This window comes from Pinus tabuliformis, chromosome 2_1 (assembly GCF_031772625.1).
Source record: "Pinus tabuliformis cultivar Carrire ecotype Pingquan chromosome 2_1, CPIR1, whole genome shotgun sequence".
Lineage (NCBI taxonomy): Eukaryota > Viridiplantae > Streptophyta > Pinopsida > Pinales > Pinaceae > Pinus > Pinus tabuliformis.
The window spans coordinates 9,816,452-9,843,140 of NC_142299.1; the positions used below are offsets into that span (position 1 = coordinate 9,816,452).

The window sequence follows — 26,689 nt, forward strand, 5'->3', positions numbered from 1 at the left end:
CCATTAGGGACTGCTTGGTCCGACACTCACTTATGTTGTGAGTGGGGCTCTTTTGGAACTCACACCACTTTCCTATGTCCTTCTTCCACTTTGTGGTGTTGTTCTTTTCTTGCGGCTTCGACGAGTTGTCTTGGGTCACCCCGCCTTGGATTTGTCCTTTGGTCTTCAGATTTGAAAGTCCAAATTCTTGCTTCTTCTGTTTAAACTTTCTCTCAATCTTGACAGCGTATCGGTATGCTTTGCCGAGCGAGGAGATGTTCAGGAACTCCATCTCTTCCTGGATGTATCTGTGTAGGCAGTTGCAGTACTTGAGTACCAAATGCAGCTTAGAGTCCTTGATAGCCAACTGTGTGTGAAGGGTATGAAAAATGTTTGTGAACTCCGACACATCTTGGTCCCTTCACTGCCGCAACGTTGTCCACTTTATGTATTTGTCCTCATAGCTTTTGATAGAGTAGTACTCCTCCTTGATGGCATCCTGAAATGAATTCCAAGTGGGTGTGGCTAAAAATAGTGAACCCGTACTTTCATCCTTCTGCTCGCAGTAGGTTTCCCACCAATCCTTGACATGGGGGGCTACTCTAAGAAGAGCAAAAATAATCTTTTCCTGACTGGAAAAATCATGAACAAAAAAATACCCTTCAAGCATACTTAACCATTTATCTATCGCATCTGCGTCTATTTGACCCTCAAAGATGGGGATTTAAAAATTAACTTGTACCTTAAAGGGTTTGGCATTTCCAGAGTAGTTGTTTGAAGTCGATGCATCGCCTCTGCGTAGCCGCTGAAGGATCTGGGAAAAGTTGTCGATCACCGCGTTCCTTTGCCGCTCGAGGGCTTCTTCGAGCAAGATTTTGATAGGATCTCCTGCCCCCTTGTCTTTATTTTCATCTATCATAGGATGCCATCAGGAACTGCGAGGCTGGTCTTGTAAAGGTTCGACCATTTCAAGCCCTAACTCCTTATATCCCGACCTCGTTGGGGACATGCAAAGAAAGACAGAGAAAGAGCAAACTGCTCTGATACCACTGATCCGGATTCAAACAGGAACACAACAAATTACAGAGATAACCATAAATACAAATATGCAGTGGAAATAATACTTCATTTCATTACTGTAAAATACTGAAATATGCTTACAAATAAAAATGGAAATAAACTAGCTAGGGTGATGGTAGCTTATCTCTGAGAAGAGATGTGGCAGCTACATGCCTCTGAACTATGCTACAATGAGGCTCGAAGGCCTATTTATTGCTGAGAAATAATGGAAAACACTAAACATCCAAGAACCTAACCCTAGAAGATGAAACGCCAAACTGTGGGCCTCGTTTGGGTAAATTGGTACATCAATTTCCCGGGGTCGTAACTTTGGCATACGATCTCCGTTTGACGCGTACAATAGCTCGTTAGAAAGATCTATTTGAGCACTACAACTTTTGTAAGAGAAACATCGGTCCATGGATCCATGTTGCTCCCAGATTTCTCAAAAAATGTCTTTTAGGGCCTCAAAACGACTCCAAAAGTTCAGGACTCGAAAAACTACTAAAAATAGTAAATTGTGCTACAATTAAGGAAACCAAAAAACTGAAAGAGACAGTTGTGGGGGTCCAAGTGGGATAGGTGGGTGGCCACCAACATCCACCTGGATCACTGCGTCAAGGCAGAATGGAGCACGATTGTGCAAGATGAAATAATGGAGTTTGGCATGAGATGAGACAACCCATCCCTGATGTTTCTTGCATGCTACGAGGATTTGAACAAATATTAGAACCTTGAGGACAAGAGATTTTTTCACATAAAGGAAAATGCCTTGTTGTAGTTTGCAAGTTTACTAAAGACTCATGCCTCAACATGTGAACACTCAAGAGCCCATTCTCATGTTTTAATGTAGTGTAAGAATTCAAGTAAGAGATGCAACAACAAGATGGAGAAGCCATGCAGGAGTACACTCTTGGGCACTATGGATGGTAGGAGAGGCAACATCGACCAGTGTGCAACAGAGGAACAAAACTAAGGATTTCCATTGAGAAAATGGGGGGAAGCAGCATTGTTGCTAGTGATTTGTGTGGAAAGCTTAGTAGGTGTGAGTGCACTGTTGTGTCAATTTGAGTGAGCCTGTGCTGTGGAGAAGAGGCTAAGAGTTCCTATGTAGAGAAAAGAGACCCTGAGAAAGCCTATATTATTGTGCGAAAGGATAAAAGTGCCAGAGCATAAGAAAAAGGTTGAGATTTGAGTGTATGTTTCTCAATCCAAAGGAATGTGTTTAGTGGGATGCTATAGAGTGAGCAGAGAATGATAGAGTTTTGTGTGGGTTGTGTGTTAGTAAATGCTATTGAGCAGAACAATGAGTTGTTGCAGAGTGAGTAGAGGAAAGAGTGCAGTGTGGGATGAGTAGACGAAAGACTGTTGAGGAGAACAAAGCTGATATGAGGTATAGTAGCTACCTTCTAAAGAGAATATTAGTTCCTTATTGAGTGTGGGTTGGAAGTTGGTGCTTCCATCTCTAGTTGGTGTGTGAATAAATCTACTCTATTTGTAAATGTTTGTCCTAAGTAAAAATTGATATAATTATTATGTATAAACAAAATATAAATTCAACATTGGTTTTACTGAAAGCTAGGTGGAATTAGTTAAATGCAACAGTGCAAAGTGGAAGTTTGTTTTCTAGAAAATGTGAAATAATTAAAGCAAAATAGTTAATTTAAGGTTGGTGGATTCTAGATTTTGAATATAATATTTTATAGTAAAATAGTTAATTTAACATGAGTGGACTCTACATTTTGAATATAATAATTTTATTTTAAAATATTACATAATATTTTTTATTTTTTAATAAAATTACTCATTTTTTATTGGGCTCATAGGTACTCTCCAGTCCACGATGTTAGAGATGTGTAAAGTTAATGTAAAAAACTTGACTTGGTAAAAATAAAAATAAAATATGGTAGAGATGTGTAACATTAATGTCACTTATTATAAGTAACATTAATGTCACTTATTATAGCGTGAACTTTTTCGCTAGGTGAAAATAAAATAAAAATAATCCTATAAAAATTAATAATAATAAAAAATGACCTATCTTGTTGATCATAGGATTAAGAACCCATGGTCTTGACCATTGGTAGTCACCTGGAATATAACCTATTTAAGGGGGAAATTAAAGTAGCCTAGATCCATTTTAGTTTGATGTTATATTTAGATACATAATTAGATGTAGAAAATAACGGCCTTGGGTCCATTTACAGGTAAAACAATTTTATGGATATGTTTACACTTGCATTTGTATGGAATTGTTAGGTGGCTCTGTGTCTTTTTGTATGTTTTGTTTTTATCATTGAATGGATGATTACATAATGTGTATATCTTCTTAGAAGCTTTAGAGCTTAGGTGATTCATGAAGGTATTTTTAAGAAGTGTAAGGTTAAACAAGATTGCACATAGTACAAAAAATAGTTTATTCTTCATTTTAATGGGTTTTTTTATAATCAAATTAATATAAGATATGTAATGTATTCTCTTAATTTATGTGTAACAATGTGCTGTAGAAATAGAGAAAGATCTAGGATGGTAAGTTTAGAAATGAATAAGCTTAACATGAAAGTGAGTTGAGGTGAGGGGAGGAGGTGAGAGAAATATTAAGTAAAATGTAATTATTACATTTTATTTAATATTTATATCTACCTTCATCCACTTTTTACTACCTGTCGAGAAATATTGGGTAAAATAAAATAAAATAAACTAATATTATATTTTATCAAATATTTCCTATCAACAAGTCCCCTTTTATTATAATTCTTCTTTATATTTAAAAGTAAACAAACTCAACTATATAAAATTAGCAAGGGTGAGGGGGAATATTGAATAAAATGTGATAATATTACATTTTAATTAGTAATGCCCCACCCCCACTTCTCTCAACTTTTTAATGGGTGGAGTAGTAATAAATATTAAGTAAAATATAATGCTATAATATTATATTTAGTAATTCCCCCACCCCCACTTCTCTCAACGTTTTACTGGGTGGAGTAGTAATAAATATTAAGTAAAATATAATGCTATAATATTATATTTTATCGAAGATTTCCTCTTAGGTGATCCAATTTTTATAAGTATGATTAATAATTAAACGATCCTAGATCCATCTCACCTCTGAATCTACAAGCCTTACTAAATTTGGTGAATTGCAACCCACTCTTAAAATAAAGAGAGATTAACCCACTCTTAAAATAAAGAGAGATTAACCCACTCTTAAAATAAAGAGAGATTTGATGCTCTGGGTGCTTTGTAAATCCAAAATAATGATGAATCTAGGCTGATGTAATTATAGTAAAAGACGGCATAATCATATTATTTTCTTTTATAATACAAATAGAATTTTAAATATTAATTGAGTTGTATTTTTAATTTTGCATTTATTTTTTTCACATTTATCTAATACAATAATGAAACTATTTTCAAATAACAAATAACATCATGTAAAAAATAATATAAATTAATCTATATTAACCACATTTCGAGTTTTACAAATTCAGTAAAAATCATAAATAATCCACAATAATTTATTTGCAAGTTAATAATTGGCATCGTAATAATAATAATTGTAAGTTAAAAATATTTAGTTAGTAATATAAAAAATAAATTATACCAAACACTACAAATACAGAAAGATAACAACCCAATATTTAATAATTTATTTGCAAATTAATAATTGGCATCGTAATAATAATAATTGTAAGTTAAAAAAATTTAGTTAGTAATATAAAAAAAAAATTATAGCAAACACTACAAATACAGAAAGATAACAACCCAATATTTTCATAACACCAAAGGATAGGACAAAATTCTGAATTCAAATCTACATGTAGCCGTAGAATGTGAAAAAGCCATGATTCAGTTCAAGTTTGCATTGTTTTGAACTTTAAAATTCAGCGTCAGAACAACAAAGTAAATAAATATGATTACACATTATGCAATCTCTGTGTCTCTGAAATGTGTAATGGAAGCATCGGCGTTAGAGAGAGGAGCGTGAAACGAAGCAGGCGACGTAGAAGAGATGTTAGCAGATCGTGCGACCCCAGAAACATAATCACTCACAAAAGCAGGCTGTGTGGGATCCTGTAATGTTACAGAATGAGATGAAAGCATCAAATTGATTCGAGACATCGATGGACGAAGTGATGAGTCAGCTTGTGTACATAAAAGGCCAATATGAATGCATCTCAATGCTTCCTCCACGTCGCACGTTGCAATGATGGCTGGATCAATCATATCCACAATATTTCCTCCTTTGTATAGTCTCCACGCCTGCATAACCATAGGGGATTGTCATTTTGATATCTGACAGCCTGCTTATTAGTGTCGTCCAAGTTAAAAGTAAATGTTAAGTTGAGTTATATTTTATTATTATTTAATGGGTAGATTTCAAAAATATTTTTAAATTGCAATATAATTTAAAAATAAAAATAATAATAAAGTTAAAGTTAAAAATAAATAACTCATAACAAAATAAATAATAATAAAACTTCTAAACTAAAAAATTGATAATTCATATCAACATCTAAAGCCCTAAAGTCATGCTTCGATGAAAGATTATAGGATAATCAAATAACATGGCCTGCTAGATTTCTCACCGATAAATAAAACGAGAAAATAATAATATTTTATTTTAATAAATAATACTATTAAAATATAATTACCCAGATAGGCTTGGTCTGTATTCGAATTAAGGTTCATGAATTTTCATTAAAAATTGATGAAAGGCTTAGATTTAATATATTCTTGTTATACATAATCTAATAAATAATGTAAAAAGATTTTTAAAGTTTTTAAATTTTAGTACGTTAATATCACTTTAGATTTAGATTTAATAGTGTTTTTCTTATACATAATCTAATGAATAATATAAAAAGTTTTTCAGTTCCAATACATTGACATTACTCATGGGCAATATTATAAAGGTAATATTATGTTTGATATTGAAATATATATTAAAAGAATATAATATATTGAAACATATATAGGTGTAAATAAAATGGATTGGTTCATTTGAAAATAAAATGAAAAGAGGTCAAGACTATCTCACCCATGCTAGAAGCAACTGCCTTTCCGGTGACACGTCAAAATTGGCGTTCTTTCTTCCTGTAATAAGTTCCAGGAGGAGAACGCCAAAGCTATAAACATCAGCTTTTACAGATAATTGACCATGCATAGCATATTCTGGTGCCAGATACCCGCTACATATCGCAATCGCAATTACAATTACAATGTCAAAGATCAATCGCAATTACAATTACAATGTCAAAGATTAAATAGTGGTGGAAAAATTGGAAGAATGAAGTAACCATAAAGTCAAAGCTATTTGCAAAGAAAATATTGTTTTCGTGGATTCTGGAAAATTAGAACATAACGAAGAAGTAAATCCGCGCAAGTACAATTTTCATAATGCAATATTTACAGTACTTTCAATACTCCTAGAGTCGACAACACAGAAGTAAAACATTTACATCCGCAAATCTTAATAGTTTTTGACAGTTTAAAGGATGATAATTGTTTTGAAATCTTACTAAGTTCCGGCAACTCTTGTGCTGACGTGAGTCAAATCTTCAGAAAAGAGTCTTGCTAAGCCGAAATCTGCAATCTTGGGATTCAGATTTCCGTCCAACAAAATATTGCTTGCTTTTATATCCCGATGGATAATCCGCAGTTGAGAATCCTCGTGCAAATAGAGAAGCCCACGAGCTACTCCCACAATTATGTTGTAGCGTTTCTGCCAATCAAGCTGGTTGCATTTGTTTGGATCTGTATACATGGATAATGCAGTACACTAATCAATTATCATGACCCAACTAAACATACTAAAATAAATTCGAAATAACTCACCGAATAGGATTTTATCCAGGCTATTATTCGGTAAGTACTCATAAACGAGCAACCTTTCCGATCCTTCTGCGCAACAGCCTAGTAGGATCACAAGATTTCTGTGTTGAATTTTGCCCACAAGTTTAACTTCATTTAGAAATTCTTCCTTTCCTTGCAGAGACTTTAAGGACAGCTTTTTCACAGCTATTTCTTTTCCATCTTCAGCAGTTCCCTGAAAAGTTCAGCCAAAATGTCAAAGGTGCGGTGAGAGCAGCCGGAGAGTACTATTCTATAAACTAGGAGAAGCTTTCTTATTCATTGTTACCTTGTATACCGCCCCAAATCCACCTTCCCCAAGCTTATTATTATCATGAAAATTTTCCGTAGCAGCTATCAATTCTTCCATGGTAAACGCAATTTGCCGATCCTCATCGATTGCTGTGTCTTCCTCGACTTGCCCATGACCTATACAATGAAAATACACAGCTTCGTCATGACCTGTGCCGCATAATTGAATACCATCTAAACCCGGATCTAATCATAAGCACCCTTAGTATTCATAAGTAATTCATGCAATACCTTCGGAAGGATTTAGAAATATGACAGACATCAATCTCCTCCCTATTGTTAACACGCATACCAATAACAACAGAAGCAAGCCGCCAGCAACACCTAAAATTATGGGTAATTTGTTTGAAGACTTGTCGTTCTGCGTACTACTACTAACTGGCGCTTCCGCAGGGAGTGTACTACTACTAACTGGCGCTTCCGCAGCGGGTGTACTACTACTAACTGGCGCTTCCGCAGGGGGTGGCGCTTCCGCAGGGGGTGGTGACTTAAAGAAACTATAGCTTTCATAGCGAACTCTGCAGCTTGCCGTTAAGGACTGAGCTCCTTGACTTTCACTAAAAATATAATTTTTTTGTCCCGTCAGACATAATGAGCACTCATCAATAGATATATCTCCGGTGCACTGGACCATAGCGTAAATCTTTCGAGATAAAGAGTCTTTGGTTGTTCCAGAGGCATATAATGTAGATCCAGACCTTGCTTCAGATAACAACTTGGTGAATAGTCCATCAAGAGCCTGATTATAGACATTAGCGCTTGTGACATTCCCAGTGTAAGTATAACATACATCAATAGTATCCAATCGTCCGATGAAATTATAATTCTCGTAATGTAAAAAGCAGTAAGTAAACCAAATTAAACCACCGCGGGCATTCCCACAGTTTTGTCGAAGTGTAGTGTTTGCCACTTGTGAACAATTGTAGCACTTCTCGGCTGTTGCGTCTCCCCGACACTGAAGGAGGCCATATACTTGGTCAGGACTTTTGCCATACACAGATGTGTTAAACCCTGTTTGTAACGCGTCTTTGATAAGACTATTCGTGACTGTATTCAGATTTCCCTCGAACGTACTGCCTTCTGTATCGTTATAATTATTGTCGCCGCATATATAAACATATTGCCAGTGAACATCGTTTCCGCACGACCGTTGTGCCTTGCAAATCTGCAACTCGAGAGTAATCATCAACCAGAGAAAAATGGCCATTCCGTAGAATAGTTTAATTGTTTGGTTGATGAGGAGAGTCGACCAACAAAATCTCCCATGGAGGATTGCCATGGCCAGTGAAGAACGGAGAACCTAAAGTGCAAGGATCTGGATTTGCAAATACTAGCGCTCCCCAAAACTTTAAATTACTCTGCACAGATATCAGCATAAGCATTAAATTACTCTGCACAGATATCAGCATAAGCATAGACCGCGTTTCAAGTTTCCCATGGATTTGTAGATTCTATTCTAGAGTGACTTTCGACTTTTGCTAGAGTGACTTTCGATGGACTGACTTCGGGGCATCTTTCTTTTTCAACGGAAGAAATCGTGTTTAGGTTAGTTTTTGGCTATATATAAAATCGTGTTTTTGGATTTTTGTTGGACTGAGTTCGAGGCATGTTTTTTTCAACAGAAGAAATCGTGTCTAGGTAAGTTTTTGGCTATATATAGTTTTATTTGGTTTTATTTGGGATTGGACAGAGATAGTGTTTTCAATGTAGATAGTTTTGTTTGGGATTGGACCACATGATTTGTGGGAATCAAATCTTTTACTTAATCATTGGACCATATTCTTGGGAACCAAATCTTCCCACCTAACCATTGGACCACATCCCCATATCATTAAGAATATGTAAAAATTTCACTGTCAAAAAAGTAAACTTTTCTTTCCTCTGTAATATGCAATCAATACAGTTATCTCCAATGAACATAAATTAATATTCACTCAACCACTTCAAATAATCACTAGTGTAAATCAAAATCTTTTCTATGATGGAAAATAAATATGGAAGTAGGAGATCAGTTTTTTATTATTTTTCCTTCTTTTTTTAACTAGCCTAGATCCGTCTTAATTATGGAGGTAAAAGATGGATCTAAGCGAGTTTCATTATTAATTATAATTATAATTGTTAATTTTATGGTTTTTATTGAGCCCACATAAGTTCTAAAGTTCAATATGGGGTAGATGCCAAGCTTAAATGTTTAACATTTAATATTTGACAAATTTAACATCTAACAAATTTAATCTAATGTCAATGTTACCCTAATTAAAATTGTTATAATAAATTCAACATTGGTTTTACCATCACACAGTGAGAAAATGTTAAATAACTAATCTAAAATAGTTAACTTGAGATAGGAGGACTCCATATTTTGAATATAATATTTTAAATTATAATATTTTTATTTTAAAATATAATATAATAATTTTTATTTTTTAATAAAAATACTATCTTTTATTGGGTTGAGAGGTGCTCTCTAGCTAGGATGCTAGTTTTGACTTTGCAAAAATAAAAATAAAACATGGTAGAGACGTGTATCTTAAGTAACATAATATAAAAATAAAATTAATAATAAAATAAAAGACATAAAATTAATAATTATATTTATCTTCAGAATGGAGATTTATGTGATTCATGATTATTAAGAAAAACTCTTGCTCATAGATCACATGATTTTTTTGATCAACACGTTTCCATTATTTTCTTGATGATGAATCTGAGTAGGGGTTCAAAAGCGTTGATCTAATCCGGAAGTGTTTAGCTTAATATTTATAATTATAACTATAATTATAATTAATAATTAAACCAACCTAGATCCATATTAACTCTAGATCTATCAAATTTATATAGTTTCACATTTATTTTAAAGTAAAAAGAGATTTAATCCCTCTTGGTGGATCCATAGGTAAGATGGATCTAGACTGTTTTATTTATTTTGTTTTATTTTATTTTTACCGAGTCAAAATGTTAAACATTACCATAATGTGATCAAATGTTTACATAGGAGTTAAGTTTTCTTAGGAGCCTATATCCATCCTAACCCCAGATCTATCATAAAGCCCCAAGAGGGATCAAATCTAGTGAGATACAAACCTCTTTTAAAGTGAGAAGAGATTTGATCCCTTTCCACACTTGACAGATCTGGGTTAAGATGGATCTAGGTTTGATTTTATATACACATACAATATATAGGCTAGATCCATCGCTTCCTTTCTCTCTTCCCTCCCTCTCTCCTCTCTCTTAAGTCCTCTCCCTCTTCCTTGCTCTCTCCCCCTTTCTCTCCCCCACCCATCTCTCTCTCTACCCTCCATCTCTGTCACTATCTTCTTCCATCTCTCCTTCTCTCTCTCCACCCCTCTCTCCCCCTCCATCTCTATGTCTCCCTCTCTCTCCTCCATTTCTCTCCCTCTCTCTCACCTCTCCTCTCTCTTCCCTCTTATCCTCTTTCCTTCTCTACCTTGTCACTTCCTCTCTCTCCATCTCTATCCTTCTATGTATTTGTTCTTCCCTCCCTCTCTCTCCCCATCCAAATCCATCTTTATCCTCTGCCCTCTCTCCCTTCCCTCCCCTCCCTCTCTCTCCCCTACCCATCACTCTCTCTCACTAAGCCCTCCATCTCCCCACCCCCTCTCTCTTACACCTCCCTCTCTCTCTCCCCTACCCATCACTCTCTCTCACTCCGCCCCCCATCTCTCCTTCCTCCCCCCTCTCTCTTACACCTCCCTCTCTCTCCCCTATCCATCATTCTCTCTCACTCCGCCCTCCAACTCTACCATTATCTCCCTCCCTCTCTCCTCTCCACCCTCTCTCCCTGCCCTCTATCTATCTCTCTCATTTTCCCTCTATTGTCCCATGGTATTGTAGGAAAACCTATTATATCATTGTAAAGTGGGGATGGATATCAATAGTTAAGAAACATGTTATATTTTCTGTTTATTGTAAGTATTAAGTTTTTATGTGCTTATTGATTAAATTTAAATATGGTTATGGAATAATTATTAGTCCCTCCCAAAAAATCTAACAATAGATTTGTCTATTTATTACTATTAGTTTAGCATTGACCAATGCAAATTATAATTTTTAACTTTGAAAAATAGATATTTATTTTTCAGTATTATTAAAAAAAATTAAACATTTGATTTCACCATTGCAGTGTTTCATATATAATGCCATGTGAATAATTGATGTATATATTTTATGCTATTTAGATATTTGTGTAGTGATTTTTTATTCTTAAACTTTTTTGGAAAACTATCTTAAAAATAAAATACTTGAAAATAACTTTTACTCAAGTAAATAACATATCTACCATGAATTACTTCCCACCATAATTTAAGAAAGTCTTTGCATAAAAATGGATATGAATAAGATGTAAATAATATATTTATAAGAGTTACTTCCCACAATTATTTATGTTTTCTTTAACACTTATTTAGAAGTAAAATTGTAAATGGGTAGACTTTTACTACCCACCAAAATTTATGCAAGTTGTCTTGCTTGAGAAAACAATTTACTTATCCACTTCACAACTCTAGCTACTACCAAAGCAAGACTATCCTATGATTTGGCTATCAATCATTACTAATTTACCATTGACCAATGTAACTTACAATTATTTATGCAATTTTTCCTAATGCATAATTTCTAACTTGAGTTGGAGTGGCTAAGTTGACGTGCAAAACAAAATTATAATATAACAAATTGAATTTTATTATTTTTATTACTTTTAACTTTTTATTGAGCCAAGATTTAAATGTTTACACTACAACATCTCCACTATACTTGGGTATTACGTTTAACCTTTTATTATTTTTTAATTGAGCTGCCATATAAATGTTAAATATTACACATGTAAGCCTGCACATCTACCTCTATATCTATTTTTTATTAGGACCAATATTGACATTAGATTAAATTTGTTATATGTCATTGATTTGTTTAACTTTTTTATTATTATTTTAATTGAGCTTACCTATAAATGTTAAATATTAAACATTTAAGCCTACACATCTACCTCTATATCTAAGCAACCACCTCCAATATGAGCTTAAGCCGTTTGCATTAGTTGGTACAAGTGCAAGGAATGATGCTCCTATGACATCTTCATATTCTCGATTCTATTTTTTTTAGTTATTTTGTTTTATCTTGTAGCCTTGTTTTGATATTAGGAATGTGATCATGGTAGTTTCTTTATGTTGATGCTATATTTCTCTTTTTACTTGTCAATAGATCAAGTTTCCTTTATGGTGGATTGAGGCTGGTTTATTTTTGAACAATGGCCTTTCAGCTATGTATCTTGAATTTTGAAGGTAATACAAAAATTAACTCCTAAAAAGATTAATATTGGAATGTTAGTGTGTGAGATGAGTGAGTATGTCCAACATAGACACTCCACCCATCATTGGGGAAAAAAACTAAATCTTTTAGATAATAATGAGTGGAATTTCCACCTTAAACATGTAACATTCTCACTCATCTTCCACAATAAAATTCCAAAAAACTATTGAATATGTTGTAGTACATTAAAAACATACCCACTATATTTATTAGAAAGAAGAGTAAAAGAATAAATAGCCTTTCAAAACTAGCCACAAAAAGAGAGATATATACAATATTAATAACAAACATTTTCATAATTGTAAAAGGATTAATATATTTTAACTCACTTAAATTTAAGGTAGTAGTAGCATCCCTCCAAGAATCAAATCCTGTATTTAAAATAATAGAAATTTGTAATTAACTCATTGATATTTGTTTAGCTTAATATTATTTTATTCAATTTTTTTTTTTTGAAAATTTATAGATTCTTATATTATAGTAAAATTGAAAAACTCCCATGAGAATGGAGTAGCAAAGAAAATCAAATATAATACAATCTAGCAAAATTATTTCACAATTTAAATTAACAAACAAAATCAAATCAAATCAAATATAATACAATCTAATATGAAGTGAAAACATGTAACATTATTTAAATGAATGTAGTATCACGTGAAAACATATAACATAATTTAAATTAACAAACAAAATCAAATCAAATAAAATATAATACAATCTAATATCAAGTGAAAACATGTAACATTATTTAAATTAACAAACAAAATAGAATTTTCATCAATATTCAAGGAGTTTACATCATACTTCATGGAAACTAATGAACAAAACCTAATAACAGACATTGGTAGAGACATAAGTAATTCTCACCTAATGACTCCTTATCATATAATAATAATTCGCTGATAGGCGTTTATTGGATGCAAAGAGGTTTATTGACTTTTTTATTTCCTTAATAATCGACCGGCAGATTTTATGGGGAGCGAATCATGGACCAATGTCCACAAATCCGTCGGTTGTGAAGGGATCGCCCAGTTTCATATGCATGAATGCTTCCTTGGCGAATAAGCTTCCAGTGTATACTGTAGCAAGGATTCCCTTAATATCATTTCCATTTGCGTTAAAAAGATTCATTGACTTAAAGCGTTAATTAAGTGTAATTTTGTAATTTATTATTTATCCAATGTAATGAGGGAATATATGTTATTTATCACATGTAACTTTTAAATTTAATATATTGTAAAATCTTAATTATTTTTTTAATTTGATATAAATAATAAATTTAAAATATTAAGTATATTTTCAAATAACTATAACATAATTATTATTTAATTTATACCATTCAAGTGTTGAATTAAATTTATATTTTAAGATAATTATTTAAGTATATTTTCAAATAACTATAACATAATTATTATTTAATTTATACCATTCAAGTGTTGAATTAAATTTATATTTTAAGATAATTATAAATAAAATATTTTATAATATTTGAAATATAAAAATATATATTTTTTTAATAAAATGTTAATGACAATTTCTCGTAAAAAAATTTATTTTTAGGTATAAAAAATTAATTTCACTTACTTTTTTATAAAACATACATGTTCTCCATTAATATTTTATCTATTCATACTTTTTTATGAAAAAGTATGAATAGATAAAATATTAATGGAGAACATGTATGTTTTATAGTAGAAATAGTACATCAATTTATTTCTTTTTCTCGATATCAAAAAATCTTATTACATTATAGCACATATTAATAAATAATTTCACGATATATTATGCATTTTAAATTCTTCAAAGTAATAATGAAAAATCATAAAATTTATTTGCAACATTATAATTAACCATTGGATAGACAATAATTATCAAAACATATTAGTTAAGTTAAATCAAGGGCCTCAACATAACATCCACAGATTCATTAATAAACTTATGTCGCATTAATAAACTTAATTGAGTTTAATATTATTCCTTTGGTTTCATAATCACTTGGGGTTTTAGTATTAATCCCTTCGGTTTATAATATCAATCCCTTGAGTTTATTATTCCCTTGGGTTTATAATATCAATCATGGTCAATCATTGTCAACCATGGTTAACCATGGTCAACCATGGGCAATTGTTGTATTGTGACAAAATTTGTCTCCATGTGAAGATCATGGACAATCATGGTCAAGCATGGTTAGCCATGGTTGATCATGGTCAACCATAATTAATCATAGCCAACCATCATCTAATGTCGCATTGTGACAAGGATTATCTCAATATAAAAATTAACCATGGTCAGCCATGTTTATTTTAGTGTTTATAATATTTATCTTAGGGTTTATAATATTAGTCCCTTCAAGTTTTGGCATTAATCCCTTAGGTTTATTATTCTCTTTGGTTTATAACATCAATCGCTTGGGTTTATTATTCTCTTAGGTTTTTAGTATCAATCATGGTCAATTATCGTTAATCATAGCCAACCATGGTCAACCATCATCAAATGCCGCATTCTGACAAGGATTGTGTCAATATGAAAATCAACCATTGTCAACCATGCTTATTTTAGTGTTTATAATATTTATCTTAGGTTTTATATACCTTGGGTTTATAATATTAGTCCCTTGAGTTTAATATTATTCGTTTGGTTTCCTAATATCTTGGGGTTTTAGTATTTAATCCCTTGGGTTTATTATTCCCTTCAGTTTATAATATCAATCCCTTAGGTTTTATATTCACTCGGTTTTATAACATCAATCATGGTCAATCATGGTCAATAATAGTCAACCATGGTTAATCATGATCAACCATGATCAACCATAGTCAAATGTCGCATTATGACAAAATTTGTCTTCATGTGAAAATCATGGACAATCATGGGCAATCATGGTCAACCATGGTCAGCCATGGTTGATCATGGTCAACCATGTTTGATAGAATCCAACGTGGTCGACCATGGTCAATAATGGTCAATCATGGTTGAATGTCGCATTGTGACAAAGTTGTCTTGATATGAAAAACATCCATGGTCAATCATGGTCCAACATTGCATTGTGACAAAGATTGTCTCGATATGAAAAACCTTCGTGGTCAACCATGGTCCATCATCGCATTGTGATAAGGATTTTCTTAATATGAAAATCAACCATGGCCAACTGTTAGGACCTCACATTGCCCCTTTTTGACCATATATTTTGCTATTACGTCATCCTTTTCTAACCTGTATTTAAAGTCCATGTTACTACTTTAATCCATTTTTCCAAAAGGTATACAATATTTATTCTCATTACTATACGTTTAATTTATTTTACAGAGAATTACATTACCTTCATAATTTATTGATTGAAACGGATAGTTGTTGAAACAGTTATCATTGCAGTCTACGTTGCTGAAACAGCCTGGAAGACTGCAGGGTTATTATTTCAGGTTATGTTGTTGTAATAGTTAGAACAAGGAGCAAATCTCGTTGCTGAAGCAGTCATGATTTGCATTCTAGATTTGACAGCAACAGAAGAAGATCATCGAAGGAGTTGCTACATTGGCTGTAACGATTACATTCCAAAGTCAGCGTTACCATAACCATTGTAACAACATTTTGTTAATGGGAAAATTGATTTCCCTATTTTTATATATTGGGTTAAAGATAGGACTTACAATGTAATCAGTTGTAATAGATGTCTCCTCTTTAAAAAGAGGATACATCTACATTAGAAGGGGACGGACATATTGTGGGAAGGTCTAGCTGAAGGAAAAGAACTGGAATCTTTTTGTAACATAAAATATTGATGGATGAATAAAATACTATTCTGAACATTTCTTTCTATTTCTCGTTTCTTGGGGAATCTTGTGAGAAGGACAGGGCCCACCTTCATCACAAGATTCACCCATTATATTTCTACAGTGTGTTTAGTGTGTTTCTTATCCATACCTTGTTAAAAGTTCTATTTACTGAATATTGCTTATGCATTATTGCTGAACTTTGTTTTCCCAATTGATTACTGCATTATTTAGTTAACCTACAGTTAATTCATGAGTGTTTCCTTGGCAATTGAGTTTACAGAGTGAGTTGGCAAGCATGGTAATCAGAAACAGGTGCTGAAGATTCCTGCTTTGGGAATACAGTCCTGTTTTCTGTTACAGCATAGCTAGTGCTTTCCTTCGTAGACTGATTCCTTTTCATTAGATTACTCTTTTAATGTAATTAAGCATTCCTTGGTAACTGTCTGCAATAGATTATTTTTGTTGTAACTTAGAGTGGAGCTTCAGTTTGCTTGGAGCAAGGTGTGACTAGTTTATTTATTACTACAACTTTTATTGCTTTTGAGATTGAGCACATATAGTGCGTAGTTGCCTTTGAAATAAACAGACTTCCCTGGGTTGACAATTTATGTAGCACTTAGTTGTTTGAATTAATAAACAATTAAAGTGGCCACATTTTGGCACCGTTGCTGAGGAAGGAAATCATAGATTTTAAAAGCGTTAATGTTTTTCTTTTAAATGTGTTGAATGCATGAGAGGATGCAAGAAAACTAATCCTACAAGTGGCAAGGGAAAAGGAAGAGGAGGAAAAAAAACTTTTATTGATGAGATTATCTCAAAATCTAAAACTTCTCAGAGGCTAAGCTCTCGGAAGCCAAAGACTCAGCATTCCCTCTAGACAAACTACGAAATGGAGGAAGTTGTGGGCCCTAAAAGTGTTGAAGAGATAGTAGAAAATATTGAGGAACCAGTAGAAGACATTGAAGAACCGTTTGAAGATATTGAGGGACCAGTAGAAGACATTGAGGAACCAGTTCAAGACATTGAGGGACCAACGTAAAGCATTGAAGACCGGGCAAGTGCAACAGGAGAACAACCAATGGAAGGAAACAATGAAGGACTCTTTGGTGGAGGACAGGTAGGAGGAGAGGGAAGAGGTGAGAATTCTCTCTCCACTTTGGGATTTCCTATTGGGGATCTTCCCAGAGGGGCAACTCCCATGAAGAATATCCCACTCTCAGCCTTACCTAACTTCCATGGTTTATCTTCTGAAGATCCTAATGAATTTATTTTTGAGTTTGATATATTGTCTAGAAGTTATGATTATGTTACTAATGCTCAGAAATTGAAGCTATTTCCAACAACACTAAAAGGAAATGCACTAAGATGGTTTATGAGTCTGGGAGGTCATGTAATCACGACATGGGAACAAATGAAGGAGAAGTTTTTGACCAAATATCAAGACTACTGCCGGACAAGAGAAAAAAGGGAGGAACTATTCAAGATGGTTCAGAAGGATGATGAAAATCTGGAGGACTTTGTGGAAAGACTACAATATAATCTGCAGTGATCTAATCACCCCAATGTAAGTAAAGATATTCTTAAGACAATATTATTGAAAGGGGTAAGGGATGATTGTTTAGACATGCCAAATATGCTTGGTAAAGGGGACATATCTAAAGAATCGTATGATGAAATTGTCAACCTCTGCAAGAGATGTTCAAGAGGAGCTGCAAATAAATAAAAAAACAGGGATAATACATATTCAAGAGTCCAAAAATCAGCCAGTGGAGGAGAAACAAGAGCTGAAATAGGTAATCTACTTGAGGAATTCAAAACCAAAATGTTAAGTTCTTTTGCTTCACAGATTGATACCTTGCAGGTTAGGAAGAAACAAGCAGAGGCAAAAGCTACTTTGGCCATCTTCTGTCCTAAATGCAGAGAAAAACATCCACTAAGGGAATGCCCATTGGACAAGGTACCAATTTGCACCATTTGTGAGAAGGATCATGAAACTCAACAATGCCCTTCTTTACCAGGAATAAAAGCAGCGTTGCAACCAACCGAGGAGGAAGTTGAAGCAGTTTATTTGCTGACACAGAGGAGGCAATGGCAACCACGAGGACAAGGTATGAACTCTAATATGCCATTTAATCGTTGGAATAATTATCCTTCTTTTAATCAAGCAAACTACCCGCCCTTCAACCAAATGCAATACCCACCCTTTAATCAAATGAATTTCCCACCCATGCAACAAACAAACCCTCCCTTTGTAGACCCTGCAATGTGGACTCCTTGGCCTCCACAGCAATCTTATTTTAATCAATGGAACCCAAACTGGAGAGCTCAACAAATCCCGTTCCCAAACCAATTTCCTCAGTTTCAGCAACCACTCTCTCTACCATCAGGTGCTCCACCAAATAATCAGACAATAAGACCCCAACTACCTATACAACCAAACCCTAACCCTAATAATAAAGTTGTGCAAGTCATTGATATTCAGAACCAGCCTATATCTCCTATTCTCCCTGCGTAGTGTAATGATATTCATTTACGATCTGGGAGAATAGTTGAGCCTATTATTGATGATATTACCTCTTCTGACTCTGACAAAGAAGAGACAGAAAAGAATAATTTACCTAATAAGGGTGCTGAAACAGTAGAGCCACCCTCTAATAATAAAGGTGCTGAAACAACAGAACCACCATTCCCTGAGCGTCTAGCTCTCACTAAGACACTTGAGCTGCCTGCTTTTAATATTTTAGGGGAATTACAAAATCTTTATGTTAAAATGCCACTCTTACAAGCACTCAGAGATGTACCAATTTATGCCAGAACTAAGAGAGATATTTGTATTAAGAAACCTTGTAGGAAAGCTAAAGATCCCCTTACAGTTCATGTCATGGGTGATCTGGCTGCTTTAATGTACAGAAAAACTCCTCCTATTAAATATGGTGATCCCGACCATCCTACGGTTACAATACAGATTGGAAAAACTATTGTTTCACGAGTTCTGGTAGACTTAGGTGTTGCTATAAATATTATGACCCTTGAAACCTCACAATTGTTACAACTAAAGAATGTAATCAGAGAGACACCAACCATATTGGAGTTAGTTGACCGTTCCATAATCAAACCAGAAGGAGTTATTGAATACATGATCATTTCAGTTGAATCCCAGAATTATTCAGCTGATTTTGTCATACTGCAGACTAAAACAAAGTTGGGGGGAGATCCTCTAATTTTGGGGAGACCCTAGCTGGCTACAATAGATGCCTTTATCAGCTGTAGATCAGGTTCAATGACAATTTCTAATGGATGTGAAACTAAGCAGCTTACTCTTTATCATCATGCCACACCTATGATTAATAATGATGATTCTGTGTGGTTGGATTATGATGATAATGCTACTCAACCCATTTTGACTATCGGACAAGCCTTAACTCTTAAAGATACCACGGAGGATGAAGTAATTAGTAATTTTATTTCCAAACCCTCCTCGGTCACTTCTGAAACATATAACCAATTGCAATTTTGGAACCTGAAACCCAAGAAAGGCTTAAATCTGAAAATCTACCTCAAACATCAATGACTATCTCCTCTAAAAGCATAACAGTAGAAATTGAACTTGGAAAAACATTGAACATAAACCCCAACTTATTAGATGCTGAAACACAACAGCTAATGAAGTTACTTCGTGAAAATAAGGAAGCATTCACATGGGACTATATAGACATGAAGGGGATCTCTCCTGAATTATGTACTCATTGTATCTATATTAAGGAAGGGTGTAGACTAGTCTGTCAACTCCAGTGACGAATGAATCCCAATTTGAGGAAAATTGTTAAAGAAGAACTTCAAAAATTGCTTAATGCAGAGTTTATATACCCCATATCTGACAATGAATGGGTTTCTCCATTGGTGATAGTACCTAAAAAAAATGGGAAATGGAGAGTGTGTGCAGATTATAGAGCCTTAAACAAAGCCACTCAAAAAGATCATTTCCCCTTGCCATTCATTGATCAGGTGCTTGACAGTTTGTCAGGGAAGAGATTCTTTTCCTTTTTAGATGGTTTTAGCAGATATAACCAAATTAAAATTGGACCCCAAGACCAAGACAAGACTACTTTTACTAGTCCTTGGGGAACTTTTGCTTATAGAGTTCTCCCATTTAGACTATGTAATGCTCCAGCAACGTTTCAAAGAGCAGTGATAGGAATCTTTTCTGATATGCTTAATGACTCTATGGAGATATTTATGGATGACTTTACTCCTTATGGTGTTACTTTTTAATATGCATTACAAAACCTTGAGAAAGTACTTAAACGTTGTATACAAGCTCACCTTTCCTTGAGTACTGAAAAATGTCATATGATGATGAACGAAGGAATTGTACTTGGGCACTTCATTTCATTCCTAGGGATTCAGGTAGATCCATCCAAAGTACAGGTAATTTAGACCCTTCCTATCCCTAAAACACAAACTGATGTAAGAAGTTTTTTAGGACATGCTGGATATTACAGAAGATTTATCAATTTTTTTTCTAAAATAGCTTCTCCTTTGTTTGTGTTACTTATAAAAAATGTTGAATTTAAGTGGACTGATCTTTTCCAGAAAGCATTTGATGAATTTAAGCATCAGTTGTCTACAGCACCTATTCTAACGAGACCTGATTAGGCACTTCACTTTCATATATCCTCTGATGCTTCGGACACTGCAATTGGAGCTGTCTTGGGACAAGAGGAAAACCATCTTCCATATGCTATCTATTTCATTAGTAAGAATATGACCCATGCTGAGCTTAATTGCACAGTTACTGAGAAAGAATTTTTAGCAGTCACTTATGCTATTAATAAATTTCGACAATACATTACTAGTTACCCTACTTTTGTTCATACTAACCACTCGGCTATTAAATATTTAATGAAAAAATCTGTCACAAATGCTCGAGTTACCAGGTGGATATTATTATTACAAGAATTTGATATTACAATTGTAGATTGACCAAATAAAGAAAATGTGGTTGCTAATTTCCTTTCTCGGATAAAAACTGATGATAATACTCCAGTAGATGATTCATTTCCTGATGAGTATTTATTTGCAGTATCTTCTCACTCACCTTGGTATGCAGACATTGCCAACTATCTGGTTGCAGGGAAGCTACCATCACACCCATCACATTGGGAGAAAAGAAAGATCATTCAACAAAGTGCTCGGTATAGCTGGATAAGTGGATGTCTTTTCCATACAGGACTTGATCATGAAATCCGAAGATGCATTAGAAAAGATGAGGTTTATGATACACTGAAGGCTTGTCATGATGGCCCTTGTGGAGGGCATTTTGCCGATAAGAGAACAACACATAAAATTCTCAGAATGGGTTATTATTGGCCCTCACTTTTCAAGGATGCAAAGAAATATGTTAGGGCTTGTGATAGCTATCAGAGAATGGGTCAAACTAATCATAGAGATGAAATGCCATTGAATCCCCAAGTAATACTTGAACCCTTTGAAAGATGGGCTCTAGAATTTATAGGACCCATCAAGCCTCCATCCAGTCAAAGAGTTTATATATTGGTTTGTATAGATTACATGACTAAATGGGTGGAATCTAAGGCAATTATTAGAGCTAATGAAGAATCTGTTTTAACCTTTCTATTTGAAGAAATATTTGTTAGATTTGGAGTGCCTAGAGAACTAGTTACAAATGGAGGACCTCCTTTCAATTCTCATGGTTTAAAAGCCACGCTTCAAAAATATCATATTCATCATAAAATGACTACACCTTACCACCCCCAAGCCAATAGTCAGGTGGAAAGTACAAAACAAAGTCATAGAAGCCATTGCAACAAAAACAGTGAACAAAAACAGGAAGGATTGGTCTCAAAGTTTGCCCGAGGCATTATGGGCTTACAGAGCTACCTGGAGGAACACTACAGGCTTTTCTCCCTATGAATTGGTTTATGGTAAAAGTGTTGTTTTTCCTGTGCAATTTGTGATTAAAACCTTAAGAACTGCTTTAGCTGTTAACCTTGATTTGACTGATGCATAGACAGCCAGGTTGCAGTAGCTTCAGGAATTGGATGAAAAGAGGTTAGATGCCATCCACCAAACAACTATGATTCAACAGCAAAGAACTAGGTGGCATGATAAAACTATTAAGCATAAGCAGTTCCAAAAAGGTAATTGGGCTTTATTGTATGACTCTCGGTTTGAAAATTTTCAAGGGAAATTATGAACAAGATGGCTGGGACCTTACGAAATAGATACTATTTTTCCCAATGGAATAGTAAGGCTCCTAACAATTGATGATTCTAGAACACCATTATTAGTAAATGGGTATCGGCTTCGTCTCTACCAGCAGCCCATTTCTAAAGAGGATTTTAAGGCCACCTGCATGGCAGATTCACATTATATCTTTTTGGGGGAGCCTGCTGCCCCTCATTGCATTTAATTTCTGCATTATATTCTTTTTAGTATTAGATTATATTTCTTAACTAATAATCCCTATCAAGGGTTGGCATGTTACAATTGATTATTTTGCAGATCTCAGATGTAGGGAGGCTGGTTGAAAAGAACAATCTTACTGCAAGCAGATTTAAGCTTCATCTTGTGAAGCATTGTCATCTCACTCCAATTCACAATTCATTCCCCCATTTTCATCATTTTTCCTTTTTCTCCTCCCTATGTCCCCCATTACTTTTCAGCAACATTTTCCCTATTTTTCCCATTTACAAAAACATTCTTCTTTGTTGTCCCCGTTGCTGAAACACCAAACTCTCCCCTTTTCCCGTTGCTGAAACACCAACTTTTACCCATTTTTCCCGTGGCTAAAACACCAATTCTTCTTAAAGAATGAATATACATTACTTTCCATTGTCAGAACCATCTATTGCATCATTCTTATAACTTTGTTCTTTCACTGCCTTCTCCTATCATTATACAGGCCTTTCATACAATTACCCTCATATTTCAAAACCCCTTTTCCATAACCATTGATGATCTATTAGCAACATATAATATATTTTCTGAATATTTATCAAAGGTAAACATGAGGTATGTAATTGTATGTGTAAATATTATTAAACTATAGTCAAATGAGAAGATTATGACATTATTACCACGATCTACGTACATTTAAAACTCATTATTCTGGCCATAGTTGGGGGGAATATAAAAATCATCACGCCAACATTTCACAACACACTAATCACCGTTGTTTTTTTACCCACGATTACGTCTCATCACCCTGTTTCTGTCCTATTATTCCATGATCTCATTTGCAAAATTTACTCTTTCTCGGGTGCCGTAACTCGGTTTGTCACTGTGCATTTTACTGAAGCTGGTAACTATGGGAGGACCTACTATTCGACATGAGCCCAACTTGATAGCCTTATTAGAATTACACCCAGAGGTATATCAGATTTTTCAGCGGGCCGATTGGGTAGATTATTTTCAGAGGCTCCATGGATTTGATCCATAGCAAGTCTTTGAATTTGCACGTAATTTATGGGATGGCTAATATACTATTCAAGGAGTTCGAATTCCAATCTCAGAGGATGATATAGCACAAGTTTCAGGCCTACCGGCCGATGGCATCCGATGGTTTAGTCATAAACACATCATTTTGAATGCACAGCAGGACTTTCTTCTGCCAGGAGAGTAGGTCGAGCCTAAAGGCAGGGGTGTCGCACTTCATTCATTACCACCTCCATGGCCGACAGTTGCAGAATTCGTCAAGCACTACCTCACCTGTGAAGGTCGTTACCAGGTAGTCTATCAGCATGATTTTGTCTTGTTAAATCATTTGAGACATGGTCGACTGTTAAATATGCCGTATTATCTACTTGGGTGTCTAAAGAATATGTCACATTACTGTATGCATGCAAAATACCCACTCCTTTCCCTCACCCATCATCGTCTCGTCCAGTTATTAATTCAAAGAGGTTTGGCTCAGCAGAATCCTCCCCCACTTAACAACCCACCCCTAGAACCCCAAGAAGCTGCTGAAATTCCTCAAACAGCAGCTGAAATTCCCCAAGAAGCCGCTGAAACTCCCGAAGTTCCTTAGCCCGCCCCTGAAATTCCTCAACAAACTCCTGGAATCCCTCAGCAAGTTGAAAATATTTCCGAACATCAACCAGGGATCATTCCTGACCCCATAGAAATCCCACCACCTACATCAGCTAATCCAATTGAGCCTCCCACCACATCAACTCCATCCCATAATTTAGCAAAATCATCTAGTCCCACTGTTCACATTCCTAGTGATGATTCTGATGATAACCTTCCCATTGCTAAACTAAAAAGAAAAAGGCAAGATAAGGCTGCTTCCCTACCAAAAAGACAAACAAGGGCCTCAACCAAAGAATCTATCATCCTTGATGACCCTCCTCCTCTAAACAAAACCACTCACAAAAGAAAAACCACTGCTCTCCCTGCCTTTTTACCTTGAAGATGAATGAGGAAATCTACTGAAGCAGCAACTGTTGCCATCATCCCAAATTCCCCACCTATTAGCCTAAAACCTGATACCCCACCACAGTCCCAAGTCCCTGAATCGTTACCTGTCTCACCCTCGGGTACTAAAATGCAAGATGCCCAGGATTTTGTGACATCATTTCTTTAAGAAAATGTAGTTGCCACACAAGAACCAGTTACTGATTCATTAGCTGCCACACAAGAACCAGCTGCTGATCCACCAAATTTAGATACCCAAGATGATGTACAAGATGAAGCTGCCCCACAAGAATCAGCTACTGATTTAGCAGTTGTCACACAAGAACCACCTGTTGATGAACAAAAAACAGACGACCTAGATGTAGCTGCCCCACAAGAACCAGCTATTGATCCAGCAGTTGCCACATAAGAACCACCTGCTAATGAACATAAAATAGACAACCATGACATAGCTACCCCACAAGAACCAGCTATTGATTCAGTAGTTGCTACACAAAAACCACCTGCTGATGAAAAAAACATAGACAACCAGGATATTGCACAAACCGTAGCTGTTACACAAGAACCAACTACTGAGTCAGCAGCTATCACAAAAGAACCATCTGCTAATATGCAAAATTTGGATGCTCAGGGTGATGTAGCTGTTACAAAACCAGCTGATGATTCAGCAGTTGCCACACAAGAACCACCTGCTGAGGCTACAAATGATGTAGCTGCTACAGAACAATAGGCCATTCATTCACTAGAAGCAGCTACTGAGACTGCAACTGCTACACAAAGCCCAGTCACCTTGGCTTCCCTTCTATAGGAAAACGAGTTTCTAAAATCAGAACTTGAAGCTTACAAGCAAGAATTAATAATGGTAAGGGAAGCCTATGACAAAGAGCTTAATTTGTATACTTTAGCTCATGCAGCATCCGCAGCTGAGAAGAGTACAGAGAAAGACCGGTATAATGAATATATGTGCAGCCAATGTGGTAATATTTATCATCAAGCCAGTTATAAAATAGTTGAAGTTCCACTGCCTGGAGCCACCCCTGCATCTACTTCTGTTGCAATTAAAGAGGAACGCCCTGCTGTCACACAAGAACCAGCATGACCTTCAAAGATTTTTGAAAAGAGATTAAACCACAAATACCTCAACCTACTCTGATTATCAGAACTGAAAGTCCTGTACTCCGACCTACAAAAACTATGTTTACACAAACTGTAACTGTGTTTACTCAGACTAAACTCCGACCTACAAATACTATGTTTACTCAGACTAAACCCCAGCCTACAAAGATTGTATTCACTGAGACCAGCAGTACTCAAGCACAAATGGATAAATGGAAGAAAGAATATGCTATGTAACAAGAAAAGATCTTGCAGGAGCACAAATCATCGTGGCAAAATCATATATATGCAAATTGGGAAGTTTTGGAACATTCTCATGCACAAAACAAGGAAAATAAACAGTTAAAAACTAGATTTCTCCTCATGTTTAATTTGGTTCAAAGATTACTGGCCACCAGAAAACCATCCTCCAGTTACTCTCTTTTTCTTGCAGAACGCTTAGCGTTCTTCCAAATAAAGGCAATAAGAGATGGCAGACCTCATGAGGTATATGCACCTGAACAGTTTGTGAAAACTTTCATAGAAGCATCTCCTAGTGAACAAAATTTACTTTGTGAATTGTACCTCCATAATGAAGCCATCCCTGAGGATAGGAAGCTCAATCTGAACCCTTTGGTTGGTGATATCCAAATTAGGGCCTTTGTTTCTTTTCTTGCCAATCATCTCACATGGCAGAATGCCTTCCTTTCAGCAAGGCATAATGAAGAAAATCGTCTTCTGTGGATTCGATCTGAGCCACAGAATGTTTCCATTTTCATTGCTGAATATCATCAGTTTTTAAGGCAACAAGGGATGACCTAGCATATTAGACAGTTACAGGCAGCAGTCTT

General features: G+C 35.0%; 1 protein-coding gene across 2 annotated transcripts in view; it reads right to left on the bottom strand.

Annotated features, from left to right (window-relative positions):
* Positions 1 to 4,906: 4,906 nt before the first annotated feature.
* Positions 4,907 to 26,689, bottom strand: part of LOC149198431 (cysteine-rich receptor-like protein kinase 43) — a 56,561-nt gene continuing 34,778 nt past the window's right edge. Inside the window, exons 1-6 of one of the 2 annotated variants that reach the window (XM_089399272.1) lie at positions 7,438 to 7,599; positions 7,184 to 7,323; positions 6,880 to 7,090; positions 6,564 to 6,798; positions 6,083 to 6,233; positions 4,907 to 5,304 (exon numbers count right to left, since the gene is read on the bottom strand). In XM_089399272.1, coding sequence (XP_089255398.1) covers positions 4,966 to 5,304; positions 6,083 to 6,233; positions 6,564 to 6,798; positions 6,880 to 7,090; positions 7,184 to 7,323; positions 7,438 to 7,468 — 1,107 coding nt within the window. In that variant the 5' untranslated portion in view covers positions 7,469 to 7,599 and the 3' untranslated portion in view covers positions 4,907 to 4,965. Of the gene's footprint in view, positions 5,305 to 6,082; positions 6,234 to 6,563; positions 6,799 to 6,879; positions 7,091 to 7,183; positions 7,324 to 7,437; positions 7,600 to 26,689 lie in introns of those variants that run through there. The other variant, XM_089399271.1, reaches the window with a different exon arrangement.